The 17,931-nt window shown below is 43.8% G+C and overlaps 1 protein-coding gene across 1 annotated transcript in view; it reads left to right on the plus strand.

Moving 5' to 3' along the window:
• The first annotated feature begins 1,437 nt into the window (after positions 1-1,437).
• Positions 1,438-17,931, plus strand: part of LOC148030039 (protein ANTI-SILENCING 1-like) — a 36,333-nt gene continuing 19,839 nt past the window's right edge. The window contains exon 1 of the mRNA XM_087686302.1: positions 1,438-1,925. Coding sequence (XP_087542428.1) covers positions 1,602-1,925 — 324 coding nt within the window. The 5' untranslated portion in view covers positions 1,438-1,601. The remainder of the gene's footprint in view (positions 1,926-17,931) is intronic.

The following is a 17,931-nucleotide window of genomic DNA, read 5'->3' on the forward strand; positions in this document are numbered from 1 at the left end:
CTTAAAGGTTAAGAATTGCATGTATCCTCATGTTCAAAAATAAGTTAAATAATATAATACATGTCAATTAGAGTTGATAAACATTAACCTTTGTAGCTTTGCTTGAATAAATAAGCAATATATTTGCCACATCATATTCTCCTTGTAGTTGGTAACATGAGCCCCTTCATTGTATAATTACATTACAATGATAGTTCTAATTCTTAAACCCACTCTCTTCCCAAAATGGTTGCTCCGATTAAACTTCATGGTTCTAAAGCTAGCAAGTTTTGTAGCTCGTATATCAAGTTCCACATTTTTAGCTTCAATGTTCTAATTTGAATGGTTTGTAAATTTGGATAACTAGATTACATAAAGTGTGATTAGGGGCTTTCTTCAACAATGAGTATTGTGATGCATGGTTGATGTTCAAGATGCATATCTAATGTTGTGAATACATTTGTGCAAATGAACTAAATCATGTGGACCATACACAGAAGCTTTTAACTAGATTGCAAATGAAATTGTATACTTGTGTGCTCCAGTAGAATGATTCTTATGTCTTGAATATTGTCATGCAATTCAACTAAATCATGTTAACCATAAGTAGAAACTTTTGACTTGATTGCAACTAAAATTTGCATGCTTACTTGCTCCCTCAGAATAATAATTTGATGTCCCCATAAACTTTGGACATGTTTCCAATGCGAGTATCAATGTTGAAAGCATCCACACACAATATACCTACAATTCGGTCCTGTATTTTGCTTTTTAGGATAATCTCTAGCAGATCCTTTTCCAAACAAACATAAAAGAGGTTGTTTTCTAACATTCCTTCCTAGACGGGCAATGGAGTGTACATACAACCTTCATTGGACAAGAGACATTGCCTTGTCTTACTTTTAACACTCTTCTCCTTTTGGATTTGAATCTAAAAGATCTGGAAGTGCATCACCTAGAAGATTAGATAGAACTTGCTCGCAAGCAAGGAATCCTAAAGTAGATGCCATACTAATTATGACCATCGAGACCGTTAAAGTGGCTGCCATACTTGTTACTTTGTTTTGTGTGTACGAACTTAGGAATAGAAAAGCACACACTCATGAGGACATTTGAATGTTCATGTGTAAACTAAAATTAGGAAACATAGGTGATAGGGAACTCATCCAAATTTCTACCATTCTTGGGTTGGATTGCCACTACAGGGTTGTTGATCCCAAGTTTTCTAGATTTCTAGCACATTTCTTGGGTTGGATGATTGGATCACCACAAGAGGGGCTAGATCCCTCTCACAAGTTCTAGAGGCGAAGTTCTCATCCATAACACTCGGAGGATCAAGCACATCTAATCTAATTAGGTTTATTAAATTGCAAAGGCCATGCACACTCTCTAATAAGATAATTAGTGCTAACAAAAACATTGAGAACGCCTCTTTTTCTGCCTCTCTCTCTTTGGTTTCGAGTTTACACCCTCTGAAGAACGAATGGAAGCTTAAAAGGAAGAAAGCGAGAGGGAGAGGGAAGAGAGAGCATGCCTCTCTCCTCGTGAGAGGGGCGAGGTAACGCAGGCAAAGAGGCAGAGGAAGAAGGTCTGTGCTGCTGAATGCGCCAAAGGCCAGGCAGATGTCGAACACCATCAGCGATGCTGACATCCAGTGGGGCGTCATCAAGGAGAGCGCAGACAAGGCCAAAACCTACTACCATTCCTTTTTCAGCGAAGGCACGGAGTATCATCTGTACGACAACGTCCAGGTATACGACGAGAGCGCCGCAGAGCCGCATATAGCCAAGATCATGAAGCTCTGGGAAGACAATGCCAGCGGCAGGAAGCGCGTCCTGGTCCGCTGGTTCTTCAAGCCCCGGGAGCTCCCACATTTGGAAGCCCAGCCGAAGGAGCTCTTCCTTGCCTTCGGAAAAGGCAAAGGTGTCACTAACGAAAATGATCTGGTATGACCATTTCTTTTGCTACCGCTTTTCCATTTTAGGGGAGGTTGCTTGCTGATACGGTTTCGAGGCGGGAGGTTTCACTTGTCTGGACCTCTTTTTGGTAGAGTCTTCCTAGAAGCTGTGTTGTATGGTGATTATGTTGATAATATATTAGCTCATTTTGAGAGCTGTACAATAGTCGGATATGCAGTCAGGATTCCAGATGAGTACTGTTAGCCCAAAACCTGTTCTATGAGCTAAATGCTTCCATTGTACAGAGACAAGAATGGTCAAGTTGAGAAAAATTTGCAGACATGACTTTTAAAGAGCAATGTATCAGTAAAAGTTTCAATCAGAACAAGGGGTTTCCATTATACCGATACAAGGATTTTCAGGTTGATAAAAGATAGCAGATAGAACTTTTAAGGAGCAAGGTGTCATTAAAAGTTTCAATTAGAACAAGGGGGGTTAATCAATATATACACAGCTAGAGAAGTTAGATCTCAGGTAGAAACAAAATGTGGTGCAGAGTTTGAAAACTGGTGGAGTTCTCATTCCAACTCCAACTGGTGTGAAGCATCTCTGGTGGCAATAGTAGTCGTTGCATTCCTCATGTTTTCCAAAGGACTTTGCAACAAATTTGAAGTCCAGCAAATGCTTTTGACACTTGATAGAATAACAATGAAGCTTCATATTCTGAAAATTCTTTCCAACCATTTTTAAACTATGGAAATGTATTCTGGTGTACCTTAGTGGCAAAGCATTTGTTGTGTTGCCACTTTCACTTGTTGCATCAACGCAGTGAGACAGAGAGGTGAAAGGACACGAGCATCTTTTGACACATGGCTGGGATTACTATGAAGTTGATATCTTTATATGCTGTGTCTATGCATGTCCTACAGGATCAGTAGCCTTTCATCTCCTCCATGGTGAACAAAAACACATGCCTTTTCAGTCTTGGATCATGTTGGCTATTTGTAGCTGTAGTGGAGATATTTTATGCTCTACTCTACTGCATAAGGAATGTGTTTATAAACTGCTGTAACAGCAACCTTATTCTATCACCTGTCCAGGTTCTCCTTTCCTACCAAATAGACATCTACTGTAGCCCCCTCATTGTTTCTTATCATGCATGTGTAATAAAGAAACTATCTGGTCTCTAGTGGAGACAACAAAGTGCATGACAAACACTAGCAGGGAATGAACTTAGAAACTCTGAGAGGGAATGAAATGATTAATGATATGACAACAATGATACAATGGACCTCAGGCCTCCATGTCCCTAGTATTGGGGTGAGCCAAGGAGTTTAGTGTTGATGGAGTGGCTCATGTTGACTGCATTGTCCCGGCTAATAAATGTGGCAATGCCTGTGGAACAAAGTTTGCACAGAGGAGGGAGCAAAATGCAGTCCTCTGGGCAAGGGGATGCTAAAACAAGACACTGGATGAATCTAGACAGCAGTGAAGGGAGAGGAATGTAGTCTTGTGTAGGTATTGGTGAGAAAGAAGATGGCTCTAGGGCTGGCAGATCCAAAACATGAATGTGCATTATCTCTGGATAGGCTGGGCAGCAACCTCTGATCATGGGTAGCAGCCAGCAGGAGCAGCAGCAGCAGTAAAAACACAGGTGTCAGCTGGTGGAAAAGGTCTATTGGAGGACATGCGATTGCTGGAAACTGTAGGCAATAAGCTGCAAATGGAGCAGCAGCTGTAAATGCAGCGTTAGAAATTAGAGTAGAGCTCAACCTAAGAAGCAATGGGCACTCATCTTGCAAATGGAATGAGAGATAATGAGAGTAGAAATCATAGAAACATGCGGTAGGAAACGGGAATGGGGACGGTGACGGGAATGCCAAACCTACAGAATGGGAATGTGGGACATGGATGGCATTAAAAAAAGTAAAATTCATGAAAAAGAATTAATATTTCACTCATAATCCATGTGGACTATTAAAGCTAAGGTATATAATCCATGTAGGCATGACACAGTGGTCCAAGTGTCACGCTGTTATCAATGATCATATACATGTGTCATGAGACTCATGATAAGCTAACTAAGATCATCATGATCTGAGAGGTTGCTTTAGTTGCACTTGAAGTGTCAGACTCATCATCATGTGTACCATGAATTGCTGCATCTCCCTCAACATTAGCACATGTCTCCTCTTCTTGCCGCATCTCCCACTTTGTGAATGGATTGGGCTTTGCTATCGTACTATTACATATCACCCTTAAATGAGCACTAACAAATACCAGATTGTTTGTCCTCTCCACACCAAGATGGTTTCTCCACAATTGCTCCAAACAAGAGGAGCTCACTGACTGACTCAAAATATGGATGGCTAGTTACTAGAACTCAGGACCATTCAAACTATAATTATCCCACCACAAATCCGTCCCAATCTTGTAGTGATCCTCTTGTGTATTCCCATAACCAAAAGAACTCAAAAGGTCCTATAGTATGAAAGATGGTCTTTGATCTTTTGTCTAGTGTCATGATTAGGCATTAGGCGAGACAATATAAGTCTCCATGCATTCATAACCTCAATGCCATTCTCTTGATTCTTACCCTAGAACTTAGGATCCATAACAAATGTAGCTGCATGCATGGGTGAGCTATAGGAGCGTTGTTTTGTCACAATTAAGTGATGTATCTCCTCATATGCCTTATCATTAGGTGTCAACTCATGCAACTTTTCATTCAATCTAACCATAGTCTTATATACCTTGCCAATGCAACGTTGCATAGTATCCATAACCCTCAATAAATGCACAATAGGTGATACCATAGCATCTATCCACTTTACATCATTCCAAAAAGCCGAGTTTTTTGCTTTCTCTAAGCATAAGATACCTGTAGGAGTATCTGCCAATGCTAATGAGGTGAACTCATTACTAAGAAATAATTGCCTCAAGGAATCACTATATTCTCTTAATCTATCCAACATCAAGAAGTTAAAGGCAAACCTAGTATTAGAGTATTTTAAAAGCATTTTCTTCGATCGTAGAGAGAATTGACAGTGAAAAAACTGGCGATTCAAAACAAAGCTAATCGTTTAAGCTCCTTGCTTTATGATAGGTACAATTCATGACAAGTTACTGATATCCTTTAGTAGGTCATTCAAGCAATGAGACATACAATATGAAACTATGATATGCGGATAGTATCCTTGGATGATAGCACCTACTGCCTTGTTTGTGGGCTCTCCATCTGCAACAAATCCCACAATATGCTCTAGGCGAATAAGCTCAATACTTGTAACCCACTCTACTAAGTACATTTGTTGACTTTCCTGTCCCTGATGCATCATGTGAAGATATGAAATACATCTTCCCATAACAATAAGCGACCATGCCATGAATGGATTACCTTTGTGTATCACTCCAACCATCAACGATCAATAAAACTCCATTTTTAGTCCACATGATTTTTCTAGTCATTGTTGCTTGCTCAACAAGGTGCATCTCCTTGTCAAGCAAAGTGATGTGTAAGGTTTGATGATGGAGGTACATACCAAGGGCCATACTCACCAATCTTCTTGCACATCAATTTAAGATCTCTAATGTGGTTGTACAAAACTGAATGTGGCCATGATAGGAAAAACATGTCATCGATGTATCCACCTCTTTCTTCTTCTTGCGATCCCAACTAACGTCACGTGTGCTCTGTCGATGTGCAACATGTGGCATTGCTGATGCCATGGGTGATGCAATGTCTACTGTAGGTGTGGAGATAGCACTTCCTGATATAGATCGTGCTCTAGAGACATTTGATAGGGTGGGTGTCACAAAAGTTGCGGAGTTAATTGCAACATGTTGTGGTCTATTCGCAAGATAAGCTTCTTGACTTCCTACACAGTCACGAAGCTCCCTTTGCTTCTCCAAGGTCACATTAGGACAAAACTATACGTCTTAATTTGGCTTATGTAAAAGATGAGCTCAAATCTAATTATGCATGAGAGAAAACAAGCGGCAATTAGTATTCCATATTCTAATATCTTAGCAACTTTGAAAAATTAAAATCAATGAAAATTCAAAATAGAAATGCTTGGTTCAACGGATTACCTTGTTTGCTCCACTAGTTTGCTTATACAGGAAAAGCTTGTAAGCCCATGGTTGAGATCCTCCACCCCTCAATGGGCGGTGAACATTTACTTCTTCTCACCATGGCCAATCATTAGGCCTTTTCCCCGACCACCGGCACGACGAGAGGGAGAGGGGAGATGAAGACATTTTAGGCTGAAAAGTGAAATAAAAATGGTTGAAGAAAAGCTTGAAGGGCTCTGTGTTGCGAAGAGAGAAGGGAGGAGTAAGGGAGAACTTAGCAGAGAGAAGGAAGGAGAGAAGGGAAAAGGAACAAGAGAAGAGGAGAAGAATGGAGAAGAGAAGTGGGAGAAGAGAGAAGTGGAGGAAGAAGGAAGGGGAAGTTGGAGAAGAAGGAAGATAGAAGAGGAGGTGCTGATGCTGCAGACAGGAGCAAATGGGAGTAGACGGGAGCCATGCTTGAAAGGAGCTGACGGGACTTGCAGGTGGGCGAGAGCGTGCAGATGAAGTTGGATAGAAGGTGTGAAATGAGCAAGAGGCGGGAGCGGGATTTGTGACCGAGCTTCAAGGTAAGTGATTGCCACGTGGTGTTCCTTGTCCTGTCACTGACAGGGAATGTAATAGGGAATGTGTTTCTTGTCAGGAATGAGATAGTCTTTCCTTGGCTAATTATTTGAAAGGTGAGACTCTTCATGGGATTTGAAAAGGTAAAAATGGCATTCCAAGATCCATGTTAACTAAAGAACTCAATAGTAGTCACAACAGTATATCCTTTTCTTTAGCACCAAATGTTTCTTCAAGAATGTCCCATGCTTCTTTAAAGGTGTCACTGCTACAAATGTGGTGAATATCATCGTCCTCCATACTAAGCATTAATGTAGCTAGTGCCTTTTTGTCCTTGGTGGTCCATATTTCCTTTTGTTATGGAGCTCTAGGGCATTTGTCATTCCCATCAACAATGTTTCACCACCCCTCCTTGATGAGAAAAAACTTTGTTTTTACAAGCGAAGTGTTGTAATTGAAACTCCATTAGATTTCACGAGATAGTCCATTTGTGACTCCATGTTGAAGTTTATCAAAATTGAAATGAAAATGAAGCTCTTGTTAGTGGATAAAGCCACTCTTTTAGCGAAAAATCCATTGTGGAAGAATTAGCGGAGATATCCAGTATTAGTGAGAAGAGACTGATTGTTGAAGTTTAGAAGTTGATTATGTCATCTAAATAGATGAGCATAATAAACTCCATGATGTTGGAAGCCTTAATTGTCTTGATTTATCTTCTTCTTAAAAGTTCAACAAATTTGATGACTCTCATAATTGTACTAGCTTGGTATCATAGTTGCAAGGGATGCAGGAGAGACATGCTCCACACAGGGATGTCGTTATGAAATCCACCACCTATTTTCAAAGCATCCCAAGAAAGGTATGTTTTTGTGTAGAGTCTCATCACAAGGAGACATCTCCCAAAATTGGGTTGTGGGGGGAGGGGAGGCCATGTGGGATGTCAAAAAGAGGATGCCATGTCTCATGGGGACCCTAACGAGGCATTGTATCCTTGTATGTGTCCCATACTTGCATTCGACTACAAAAGTGACTATTGTCTTTACTCCCATGCCTTACCTAATGTGAGGACTTCACTACGTGATGTGATGAGATTGTAGCTGCCACCTGTGACCAGCCATGACTACAGTAGCTCTCACTACTTGGGATTTGTAGCTTGTGTGGATTGTGCTTGTCTTGCAGTAGCTGTACGTGCCATGGTTCACTTGTTTTTGCAGATTGCACTCGTTCTTGGGGCTCGTCTTGCCACTTGTTTTTGCCATGATTGCACTTGTCGTGCCACCATTAGACTTGTGGATTGCACCACTAGGCGTGCTGTGTTAAGTGCTCACTACATAATGTGCACTGTTTTTCTAGAACTGTTTTTTTGACTCCAGACTTGCAAGCTACAAGTTGCAATAGTGCAATATTGCTCTTTAGACTTCCAAACATGTTATTGTGAGAGTGCAGCAATGCGGAAGCGTAGGACAAAGACTGAGAGAGAGTGAACACAGAGAGGAGAGAGAGAAAAGGAGACTGTAACAAAAAATCTGCAGTGTAGTATGCTATATAGGAGTGTAGAAATATACACGGGTGCAGAGAAAATATCTGCCTGTGTCTCCGCCTTGAGGACCTCGATCTCCATCAGCCCGGGTGTTGTCCATCTCTGCAGTCTGTCACCATCAGATCTCACGATCAGAATGTCTGAGAATGTGCCACAATCTGACTATAAATAGCTAGGAAGGAAATAATGCCCAGCCCCAGGTTGGTTGCAATAAATGCAGCCGATTGCATAAAATAATGGTAGAAAATTGCCCGATTGTACACAAGCTGTCCGATTGACAATCTGCTGCCACGTGGAATCTGCAGCTGCTGATGCGGCTCTTGCTCGGCTAACGTGGCACCTGCTCTGCTGACGTGGCACTCTGGCCGTACTGTTCTACACTCTGCTGTCCAGGAAATGACTCTCGAACAGTTATAACTTTTTTGAGACATGTTTGTTATGGAATAATATTCTCGAGATTCCTTGGTAACATCTTCTCGAGCTCCTACCAATCATATTGATTTACGAATTGATGATTGGTTGTGGTGGTGCTATGTTTCTTCAAGACACTAGAAGTGCACCTTTTGTGGCTATGAAAGAATAGGTGGAGCAAACAAAGTAAGAGCCCATTTCTTGAGAGAGCTAGGTGAGGCGCTCTTTTCTGAGAATCTTGGCCAAAAGAAACAGGAATTTCTTCAGCGAAAGACTGCAGAGTAGGATGCCATTCTAGCATAGAGAAGAGGATCACGACCCGTGGCATGTGACAGATCCACATTCATTTGGTATTGCAATTGCTGTTGCATCAAGTAGGCTAGGTTCAGCTAGGTCATCATCCACTGCAGCTCCAATCGTTAGCAACATAGATAGTGGTTCTTTTGAGATGCATGGTTCTAGAGTACTTGCAACACCTACATTGACACATATTAGGTAGACCACTCTTGATGTGAATGTGGATGCTAGGAAAGAGGAGGATGTAAGCTTAGCAGTTATGAGATTCTTTTACTTTGATTATATTGCTTTTAATGCAACTAGGTCTGAAATCTTTTGAAAAATGTGTAAAAATTTGAAATAAGATCATCATATGTTCCACTGTCCTCATAGTCTTTGTGCACCACTCTTTTAGAGAAGAAGAGATGCGTAGTAGAGATTATATCTAAAAACACCAGGAGTTTGTGGACAACAAATGGGGTAACCTTAATTGAAGATGGATGGTTGGACACTCGACGGTGATCCATTCATGGTGTGGTTGTATATTTGCATGGTGAGATGTATTTTATTAATTTTCATCATGCCCTTGAAATTGATAAGTTAGTTGATGTACTTGCAATGGAATGGACTGGTAGCATTGAGATGGTCGACTCTCATTTGGTCAATGGAGTTGTTGTGGATGGAGAGCCTACAAATAGTGTATATACCCACGCATTACAGTATCTTATTGCGTGGCACATTATTTAAATAATTTGTTGAAAGACATTGGCAAGTTGGAATGGATTGAGCCTATGATTGAAAAAGCAAATGCTATGGTTACATTTGTCTTGAATCATAAGTTTATGCATGCTCAATTTCACAAGAGATTCAAGAAGGTTCTCTTGAAGTACTTAGAAACACACTTTGCTTATAAGATCTTGATGCTTGGTCGCTTGAGCACATGCAATGGTGCTTTGAGATAGGTCTTCCTTAGCAATGAGTATTATGCAAATGCATTGTTCTCCATTGCTTTTGGAATAAAATGTAATGTACATATAAAAGGCATCTTTTTTTGGGATGATGTGCGTCAGTTTGATGCCATGGTATAGTTTGCGATGCATTTGTTGAGACTTGTTGATAGTATGTAGCCATGCATTGGGAAAATCTATGGGGCTATGGATAGAAAGATTGAGCAGCTATAAACTTTCCTTTCTTTTGATGACGATGGTTTAATGGCAAAGAGATACGAGAAGATATGGACATTATGCTTATCATAGCGGAACAATTATTATTCACCTTTGTATGCATCCCAAACTTAATGCACAAGCTAATAAGGGTTGTGGCTATAAACAAAAAATATATATGGGTTAGGCATGCGTATGTGTTGGATCTTGAGTTTTATGATTGTCATTAGAACATAGATGATGAGATTGTAGTTGGTTGGATGTTATATTAAAGGAGTTAGTCAGCGACTTTGATGACTGACGAAAAGCCAGAGATAGTCTTGCGAAGTACAAAGATTGTCGTGACATATATGGTTGTGAGAATATACAGGATGATAGATGTAGAGTTGGGACTATCTTATGGTGGGAAGATCATGGATCCAATGGCACTAAGTTGCAATCATTGGCTATTTCTATTTTGAGTTTTGTTGTGAGCTCCTCTTGTGTGGAGTAGTTATGGAGCTCCTATTTGCATATTACTTCAAAAAAGTGAAATTGTTTAGGTGTGTAGAAAGCAAATGACTTTATATTTGTTAGTGCCAATTTGTGCATGTTGGGAAAGAGCATGATTGTACCTACAGATCCATTTGTGATATTAGAGAAGCTATAGGAGGAGAAGGGGAAGCAGTGAGTTGAGCATGCCCAACAAAGAGATCGCGAGGACGATGATTATTCCATACATGAGATGGAATATCCTCTTATAGTTGTCGCTTGATTCTTGAGTGTATAGTGTATACTTTTTTGAAGTCTTGATATTTTGCAATTCTTAGTTTCTAGTCATTACTCAGTTTGTATTGTTTCTTGTAGTCTTCAATTTGAGTACTCTTTATTTAGTGTTTATTGTTGGACTTTAGTCTTCATGTCGTATGGCATTTTTGAGTTCTCAGTTTGAAAAGTGAAGTCACAATTTGGTATCGTTACTTCTTCAATTTAAGTACTCACTATTAGTTACATTTTGACTTTCATGGTTCATACTCTCTTTTGATGTAAGAAGGTTTCCATGTTAAGGTATCATATTTGTCTAGTTTCACTCTAGAGTATCTCAATTATATGTAGAAAACATATAATTTTTAGATCCCCATTCCCCTAGGCCCTAGTCCTGGTCTCCTATTTCCCCTTGCCAGCTTGTCCCGCTCGGGCCCTATCCTTGTTTCCGGTCATGTGTCCCTCGGGATTATGCTTGCTATAGTGATGATAGAGCAAAGGATTTGGAAAAGAAGAAAGATAGGAGCTCAAGAATTGAAACTCCCTTGAAACCCTAGCTATGGTAGTTTAGAGTGTTTGTTGTAAATTAGTTCTAGAGAGAGAACTATCGAAGAGGAATTTAGCAGAGAGAGCGGAGCCCAAGTTAGGCCAGCATATGGCCTACAAAAGCCCCATGATAGATCGTGGGACAAGTGTCAGAGTGCAGTGGTGCGGAAGCGTAGGACTGAGAGAGAGAGAACGCAGAGAGAAAAGGGAGAGAAAGAGACAGTGTACAATGAAGATCTGCTGTATAAAGAATGCTGAATACAAAGATATACACGGGCGCAGTGCGCTGGACTGCGTGTCTCCACCTCGACGATGCGACCTGCTGTCCACCTCGAAGTCTGCTGCAGTCTGCACTGTTTGCTGTCTGAAATCTGTGAACAGAGACAGAAATCTGCACGGCACCTGTCTGTAATCTGCGACAGAGAAGAATGGGCAGACTGCTGGAAACGTCGGCAATAAATAGCCGAAAAACTGCCTGGAATGGGGCGCCAGAAATAGGGCGCAGCCTGGAGTAAGTCGGTTGCAGGCAGTCGGACTGCCACGTGGCAGTCCGACTGCACAGTCCGACTGTGCAGCAGCCTGCTGGTCCGACTGTGCAGGCCTGCCTGCCCACTAAACAGGCTATGATCTCTAACACCCCCTCTCAGAGCCTGGACAGGGTAGAAGCCTGAGGGATCTGGAATGTTGCCGAAGTAGAGCTTGAGGAAGCGCCTTCGTAAACAAATCCGCAAGATTATCCTCCGTCTTGCAATACTCCACAGTGATGGTCTCATCCAGAAGCTTTTCGCGGATGAAATGGTACTGAATCTCAATGTGCTTCGTCCGGGCATGAAAAACAGGGTTCCTCGCCAAGGCAATGCAACTCTCATTGTCACATCGCAGCAATGTAGGACGAGTCTGGGAACACCCAAGCTCCTCCAACAATCTCCGAAGCCACACAACCTCGCATGTGGTGGAAGACGCGGCCCGATACTCCGCCTCAGTAGACGAAAGGGCTACCGTGGGCTGCTTCTTGCTACTCCATGAAATAACACCTGCACCCAAAGTAAAGCAGTAACCTGTTGTAGACCGCCTGTGGTCCACGTCACCGGCCCAATCTGAGTCGCTCCAACCTGCAAGTACAAGATCTGACCCATCTGTCCCTGCGGGGTAATAAATCCCCAAATCAGACGTCCCCCTCAGATACCGAAGTATCCTCTGAGCAGCCTGCCAATGCACCGTCTTAGGTTCACTCATGAACCCTGCCAAGAGCCCAACAACAAAACATAGATCAACCCTGGTGTTGAGAAGCCAAATCAAAGACCCTATCAACTGTCGATAGCGGGACGCATCCGCCAAAGGAGAAGCTGAATGGGAAGTGGCCTTCCAGTTCGGATCCATAGGAGTAGAGAGGGCCCGACAATCTTCCATCTCAAAAGACACCAAGAGCTCCTGTACATATCTCTGTTGGGAGAGAAAAATCCCCCTCTGAGACTGATAAATCTCATGTCCTAAAAAGAAATGGAGTAGCCCCAAATCCGTCATCTCGAACGTCCGATGTAAAGCTGACTTTGTCTCCTGGACCTTCTGTGCATCATCACCTGTGACAATCAAATCATCAACATATAAGACAAACATCACACAACCATCCTCGGAAGTGTGAACATACAGCTGCGGATCGGCCTTTGACCGCCGATATCCCAACTGAGTCTGGAGGAACGAATCAATCTTCTCGTTCCAAGCTCGCGGGGCCTGCTTGAGGCCATACAGGGCCTTCTTCAACCTGTAGACTTTCCCATCTGAAGAACCAAAGCCAGGAGGCTGCTCAACGTAGATCTCCTCCTTCAAATCACCATTCAGAAAGGCCGACTTCACATCCAACTGATAAACAGGCCATCTCCTATGGCCAGCCAAAGCAAGAACAGCTCTAATGGTTGCCATACGAGCTGTAGGGGCAAAGGTGTCATGACAGTCAATCCCTGGGCGCCGGGCAAAACCCTTAGCAACAAGGCGAGCCTTGTGCTTATCCAAAGTACCATCACTGAGATATTTGGTCTTGAAGACCCACTTGACTCCAATCACCTTCTTCTTCGGGGGGCGTGGCACAAGTGACCAAGTGCCATTCCTCTCAATAGCCTCCAACTCAGCTTCCATAGCTTTCTTCCATGGGGCAGACTGGAAAGCCTCCTTCACGGAGGTGGGCTCTCGATCCTGCATAACACGGGACATCAAACAATAATTGGAGCAAACAAGCTCCGAAGAATGCGCCTGGTGCCTCCGTGACCGCCGCGGACCATCTTGCGGTCCCCACTCCTCAGGAACCCCCTCGATCCCTGAATCACGGAGTGTGTCACGGGCCCAGCGAGGAGGAGGCCGAACCTCCCCTCGTCGTTCTCCATCAGTAGAAGACTCTGGAATGTCCACCGGTGGTAACTCCACAGAAGGATCCAGTGAAACAGTAAACTCTGTGTCAGAAACAGAATCATAATCAAACGGCACAGGCTCCAGTGGAACTGTAGAAGGAGCCAAACTCTCCCCTGGATCTCCAAGAACGGGATGCTCCTCACCCGTTGAAGAAGCCGGAACCTCCACAAACCGCACATCACGGCTAGTATATACATCCCGCTTGACGGGATCATACAGTCGGTAGCCTTGGGACTGGGAGCTGTAGCCAACAAATACCTGTTTTCGGGAAGCCGCTTCAAATTTGTCACGGTGAGCCTTGGGAATGTGAACATAGGCATCACACCCAAAGACTCGAAAGTAAGAAACATCTGGCTTCGTCCCAAAATAAGCCTCAAATGGAGTCATCCCTTCCACGGCCGAAGTAGGGGATCGATTAAGGATGTGGACTGTAGTAGCCACAGCCTCGGCCCACAGAACCTGAGGGGTCTGTCGGTGCTCCATCATGGTGCGCGCCATCTCGATCACACTGCGGTTCTTCCGTTCTAGAATACCATTTTCTTGAGGAGTATTGGTATTGGCAAACTCCTGGTGAATTCCTCTATCTGCACAAAACCGAGCAAATTCATTAGACACAAATTCACCTCCCTTGTCGGATCGCAAGGTCTTCAACTTCCGGCCTGATCGGTTCTCCTCAAAGAGAAGCCAATCCTTGAAGTGCGAGAAAGCTTCTGACTTTAGTGCCAAAAAGTAGGCCCATGTCATCCTGTTGTAGTCATCCACGATCAGCATGAAGTACGAGCTCCCACGCAGGGACTCATTCCTCATAGGGCCACATAGATCCGTAGATACTAGCTCCATCGGTGAAGTAGACCGCCGCGAAGGTGTGTGGGGAATGGCATCCCTATGCTGCTTCCCCCGTATGCAGGAGACACATGGCCGCTGGCTCACTACTATATCCGGCAACCCTCGAACAAGTTGTCCACGTGACGCTCTCCGAAGATAGTCATAGTTCAGGTGACCAAACCGAGCATGCCATAATTCAGACTGTGACTGTGAGGTAAGAAGAAGAGTAGAGAGGGCAGTGGAAGACTTCAGTTTGTAAATGCCGTTCTCCTCATATCCAGATGATAGAACCTTCCTCGATTCACGATCAAGGACTCGCACAGTAGAACTGTCAAACTCCACCAAAAGACCAAGGGAGCAAATCTTATGAACTGAAAGGAGATGGTACCCTAATCCTGGTACATGCAAAACCTCTGAGGTATGGGTGCCACCTCGTCCATCCGGAATAAGCTGCATCTTACCCCGACCTGCAATAGAAACTGAAGAGCTGTCTCCAATGAGAACCTGCCCACGCGATGGTCGCAGCTGGGCAACACCATCTGATAAAGGAGTCATGTGCCGTGAGGCACCACTGTCAACAATCCACTCTCGAGCTTGGGGAGCCGTCATCGCAACATCAGAAGCATTCGGTGAAGCGTCCTCAATGACAACTAGATGTAGAAATGCAGCTGATGAGGGTGCAGCCACCGCTCCAGAATCCTTGGTTTCCTTCTTCTTGGTGTCCTTCGAGTCTTTGTCAGGGCAATCCTTCTTCCAATGGCCAGTCTTTCCACAAATATGACATGTGGAGTCTTTGTCCTTGTCCTTCTCCTTGTCCTTCTTGGACTTGTTATCCCCCTTCTTCTTCTTTTGGTCCTTCCCCTTCTTCTGAGAGGCTTGACCTGTCAACGCCTCCGTCTTGGAAGCATTCTGTCCCTTTAACTGTTCCTCTTGGTCCAAGACCATAGGAACCAACTCTTCCCACCGAAGAGTAGACTCACGCCCCGAAGCAATAAGGGCAGAGTAAAATGTACCGAATCGTGGCGGCAACTGGGACAATAGTGTGATCGCCATGTCTTCGGAGGAAATCGGCTTCCCCACATTCTGAACCTGCATCTGTAGCTGCCTTAGCTTGTTAATGTGTTCCCTTAGCGAAGAAGACTTATTGACGGACAAAGTCCGCATCTGGACCTCCAAAGAAACCCTCTTCATCAGGGTCATCCGATTGTACATTTGATCAAGCTCCAGCCATATCTCACGAGCCACCGTCAAGTGCTCGATGTGAGCGATTACGGCTGTAGTGCATGATAGAAAGAGAAAGGATCGAATCCTGGCATTCAGTTTGTCCCAATGAGACTGGGCCCTGGCCAACTCCGCACGAGCATCGGAAGAGAGTTTGGACTCATCTCTTACCGAAGGCCGGTCAATATCTTCCTGTACCAACTCCGCCAAATCATAGGACTCAAGAATGGCCAACATCATAACGCGCCAAATGCGGTAGTTGTCGCCGTTGAGCTTCTGATCTGTAGGAAGAGCCGGTAAGACAGGCACCTTCCGGTCCATAATCGCCTGGAACTCCAAGTCCATCTCTGTAGACATCTTCACCTGCAATGCCTTCTCAAACGCAAAAGCAGCCCCCTCTGACTGAGTAAACTCAGCCTGCTAAGGCTCTTCTGCGTCCCGAAGCTTCTTCACCCGCCGGAGGCGATGAAAAAGCAAAACCTGCACTTTTAGGTTGAAAACTCAAACTTTCTCCGCGTCAAACAGCAGTAAACAGCAGCAAATCCACCACCTGTACTCCTTTCCTGTGCGCCCACACTCGTTTCAGCCTTGTTCCAAGGCGCAGCCCTCCTGTCTGCCCTTAAACGCAAAAAACGCAAATTTGTGTCGCGATGGAAACTCCTCTTCAGGTTGATTCTGCGCTCAGTCAGCCCTCAAACACTGCTCTGATACCATGTCAGAGTGCAGTGGTGCGGAAGCGTAGGACTGAGAGAGAGAGAACGCAGAGAGAAAAGGGAGAGAAAGAGACAGTGTACAATGAAGATCTGCTGTATAAAGAATGCTGAATACAAAGATATACACGGGCGCAGTGCGCTGGACTGCGTGTCTCCACCTCGACGATGCGACCTGCTGTCCACCTCGAAGTCTGCTGCAGTCTGCACTGTCTGCTGTCTGAAATCTGTGAACAGAGACAGAAATCTGCACGGCACCGGTCTGTAATCTGCGACAGAGAAGAATGGGCAGACTGCTGGAAACGTCGGCAATAAATAGCCGAAAAACTGCCTGGAATGGGGCGCCAGAAATAGGGCGCAGCCTGGAGTAAGTCGGCTGCAGGCAGTCGGACTGCCACGTGGCAGTCTGACTGCACAGTCCGACTGTGCAGCAGCCTGCTGGTCCGACTGTGCAGGCCTGCCTGCCCACTAAACAGGCTATGATCTCTAACAACAAGGTGCCATCATCCATGGTAGTAGCTAGTTTAGATTGAATCTCAGCCTAGGAAAAAATGTTATTGTTTTGAGAAAACACTCAATACTGGAGCTTCAAAGCATCAATGTTGTGGTTTGAAGTGCTGAAGTGGTGTGCCCTAAGGTAAGGGAGCTATCCATGAGAGGGTTTTGCAATTCATTAAGCCAATCTTGAGATATCAGCCCTCCATTGGCTGTGGGTAGGTGCATGAATTAGGTGAGAGATTCTAGGATTTCAAATTTGAATTAAGAGGGAAGGTAAAAAAACTAATGTCATGCTAATACTATTGTTAATGCGAACTAATGATTGTCAAGAATGCTCCCCTAGCTCTAATACCATGTTGGAAATCAGAGTAAGAACTCGATCTATGAAGCAATGGGCACTCATCTTGCAAGTGGATTGAGAGTCAATGAGAGTAGAAAGAAGAGTGCATGATTAATTCTGTTATTCATGAGTTGAGCCTCTTTATAGGCAAGTACAAGAGTTGAAAGCCAATCCAACTAACTAGAAAATCACCATCTAAAACATAAAAGGTTTCCCCATACTTGGCTCCCCTTTTTAGCGTAGGAGATATAGTCTAATGCTTTAAGGTTTCCCCTAACTAGAACTTGTATAATTCCAACATGCAGGTGTTAGCCAACCGAAGAGATGTGGACTGCCGTGAATTATGCTAGAGAATGCATGCGACCGCATCCAGATGACCAGCAGCATAAAAATGCAAGTGAGTTAGATGTGGCGACTGCACTAGCTGATGAGGCAGATCTCCTCCTAGCAGGGTGGTAGCATGCATTGCATGGCAGCAATAGTCCTCTGCTCAAGTGCAGGGGATAGGCTTGAGGATGAACAGATAAGGCCTTTTTATAGCGTAAATAAAGCTTTTTTGGGCTGTTTATAAGGACTAAAATTGAGCATCAATGCATGACAAATAAATGTTGGACTAAGATACCCAAGATGGAGAGAGAGGCATAGCTCCACCCTCTTACTAACTTAAATAATGCAAGGCAATAGATAGAGTAGGATCCCCCCATAGAAAATTTATGTGGTAAGGGTATTGGTCATGAGGATT

Source organism: Lygodium microphyllum, chromosome 10 (assembly GCF_053477565.2).
Source record: "Lygodium microphyllum isolate KBCC chromosome 10, Lygodium_microphyllum_v1.1.10, whole genome shotgun sequence".
In the NCBI taxonomy this organism is placed as follows: Eukaryota; Viridiplantae; Streptophyta; class Polypodiopsida; order Schizaeales; family Lygodiaceae; genus Lygodium; species Lygodium microphyllum.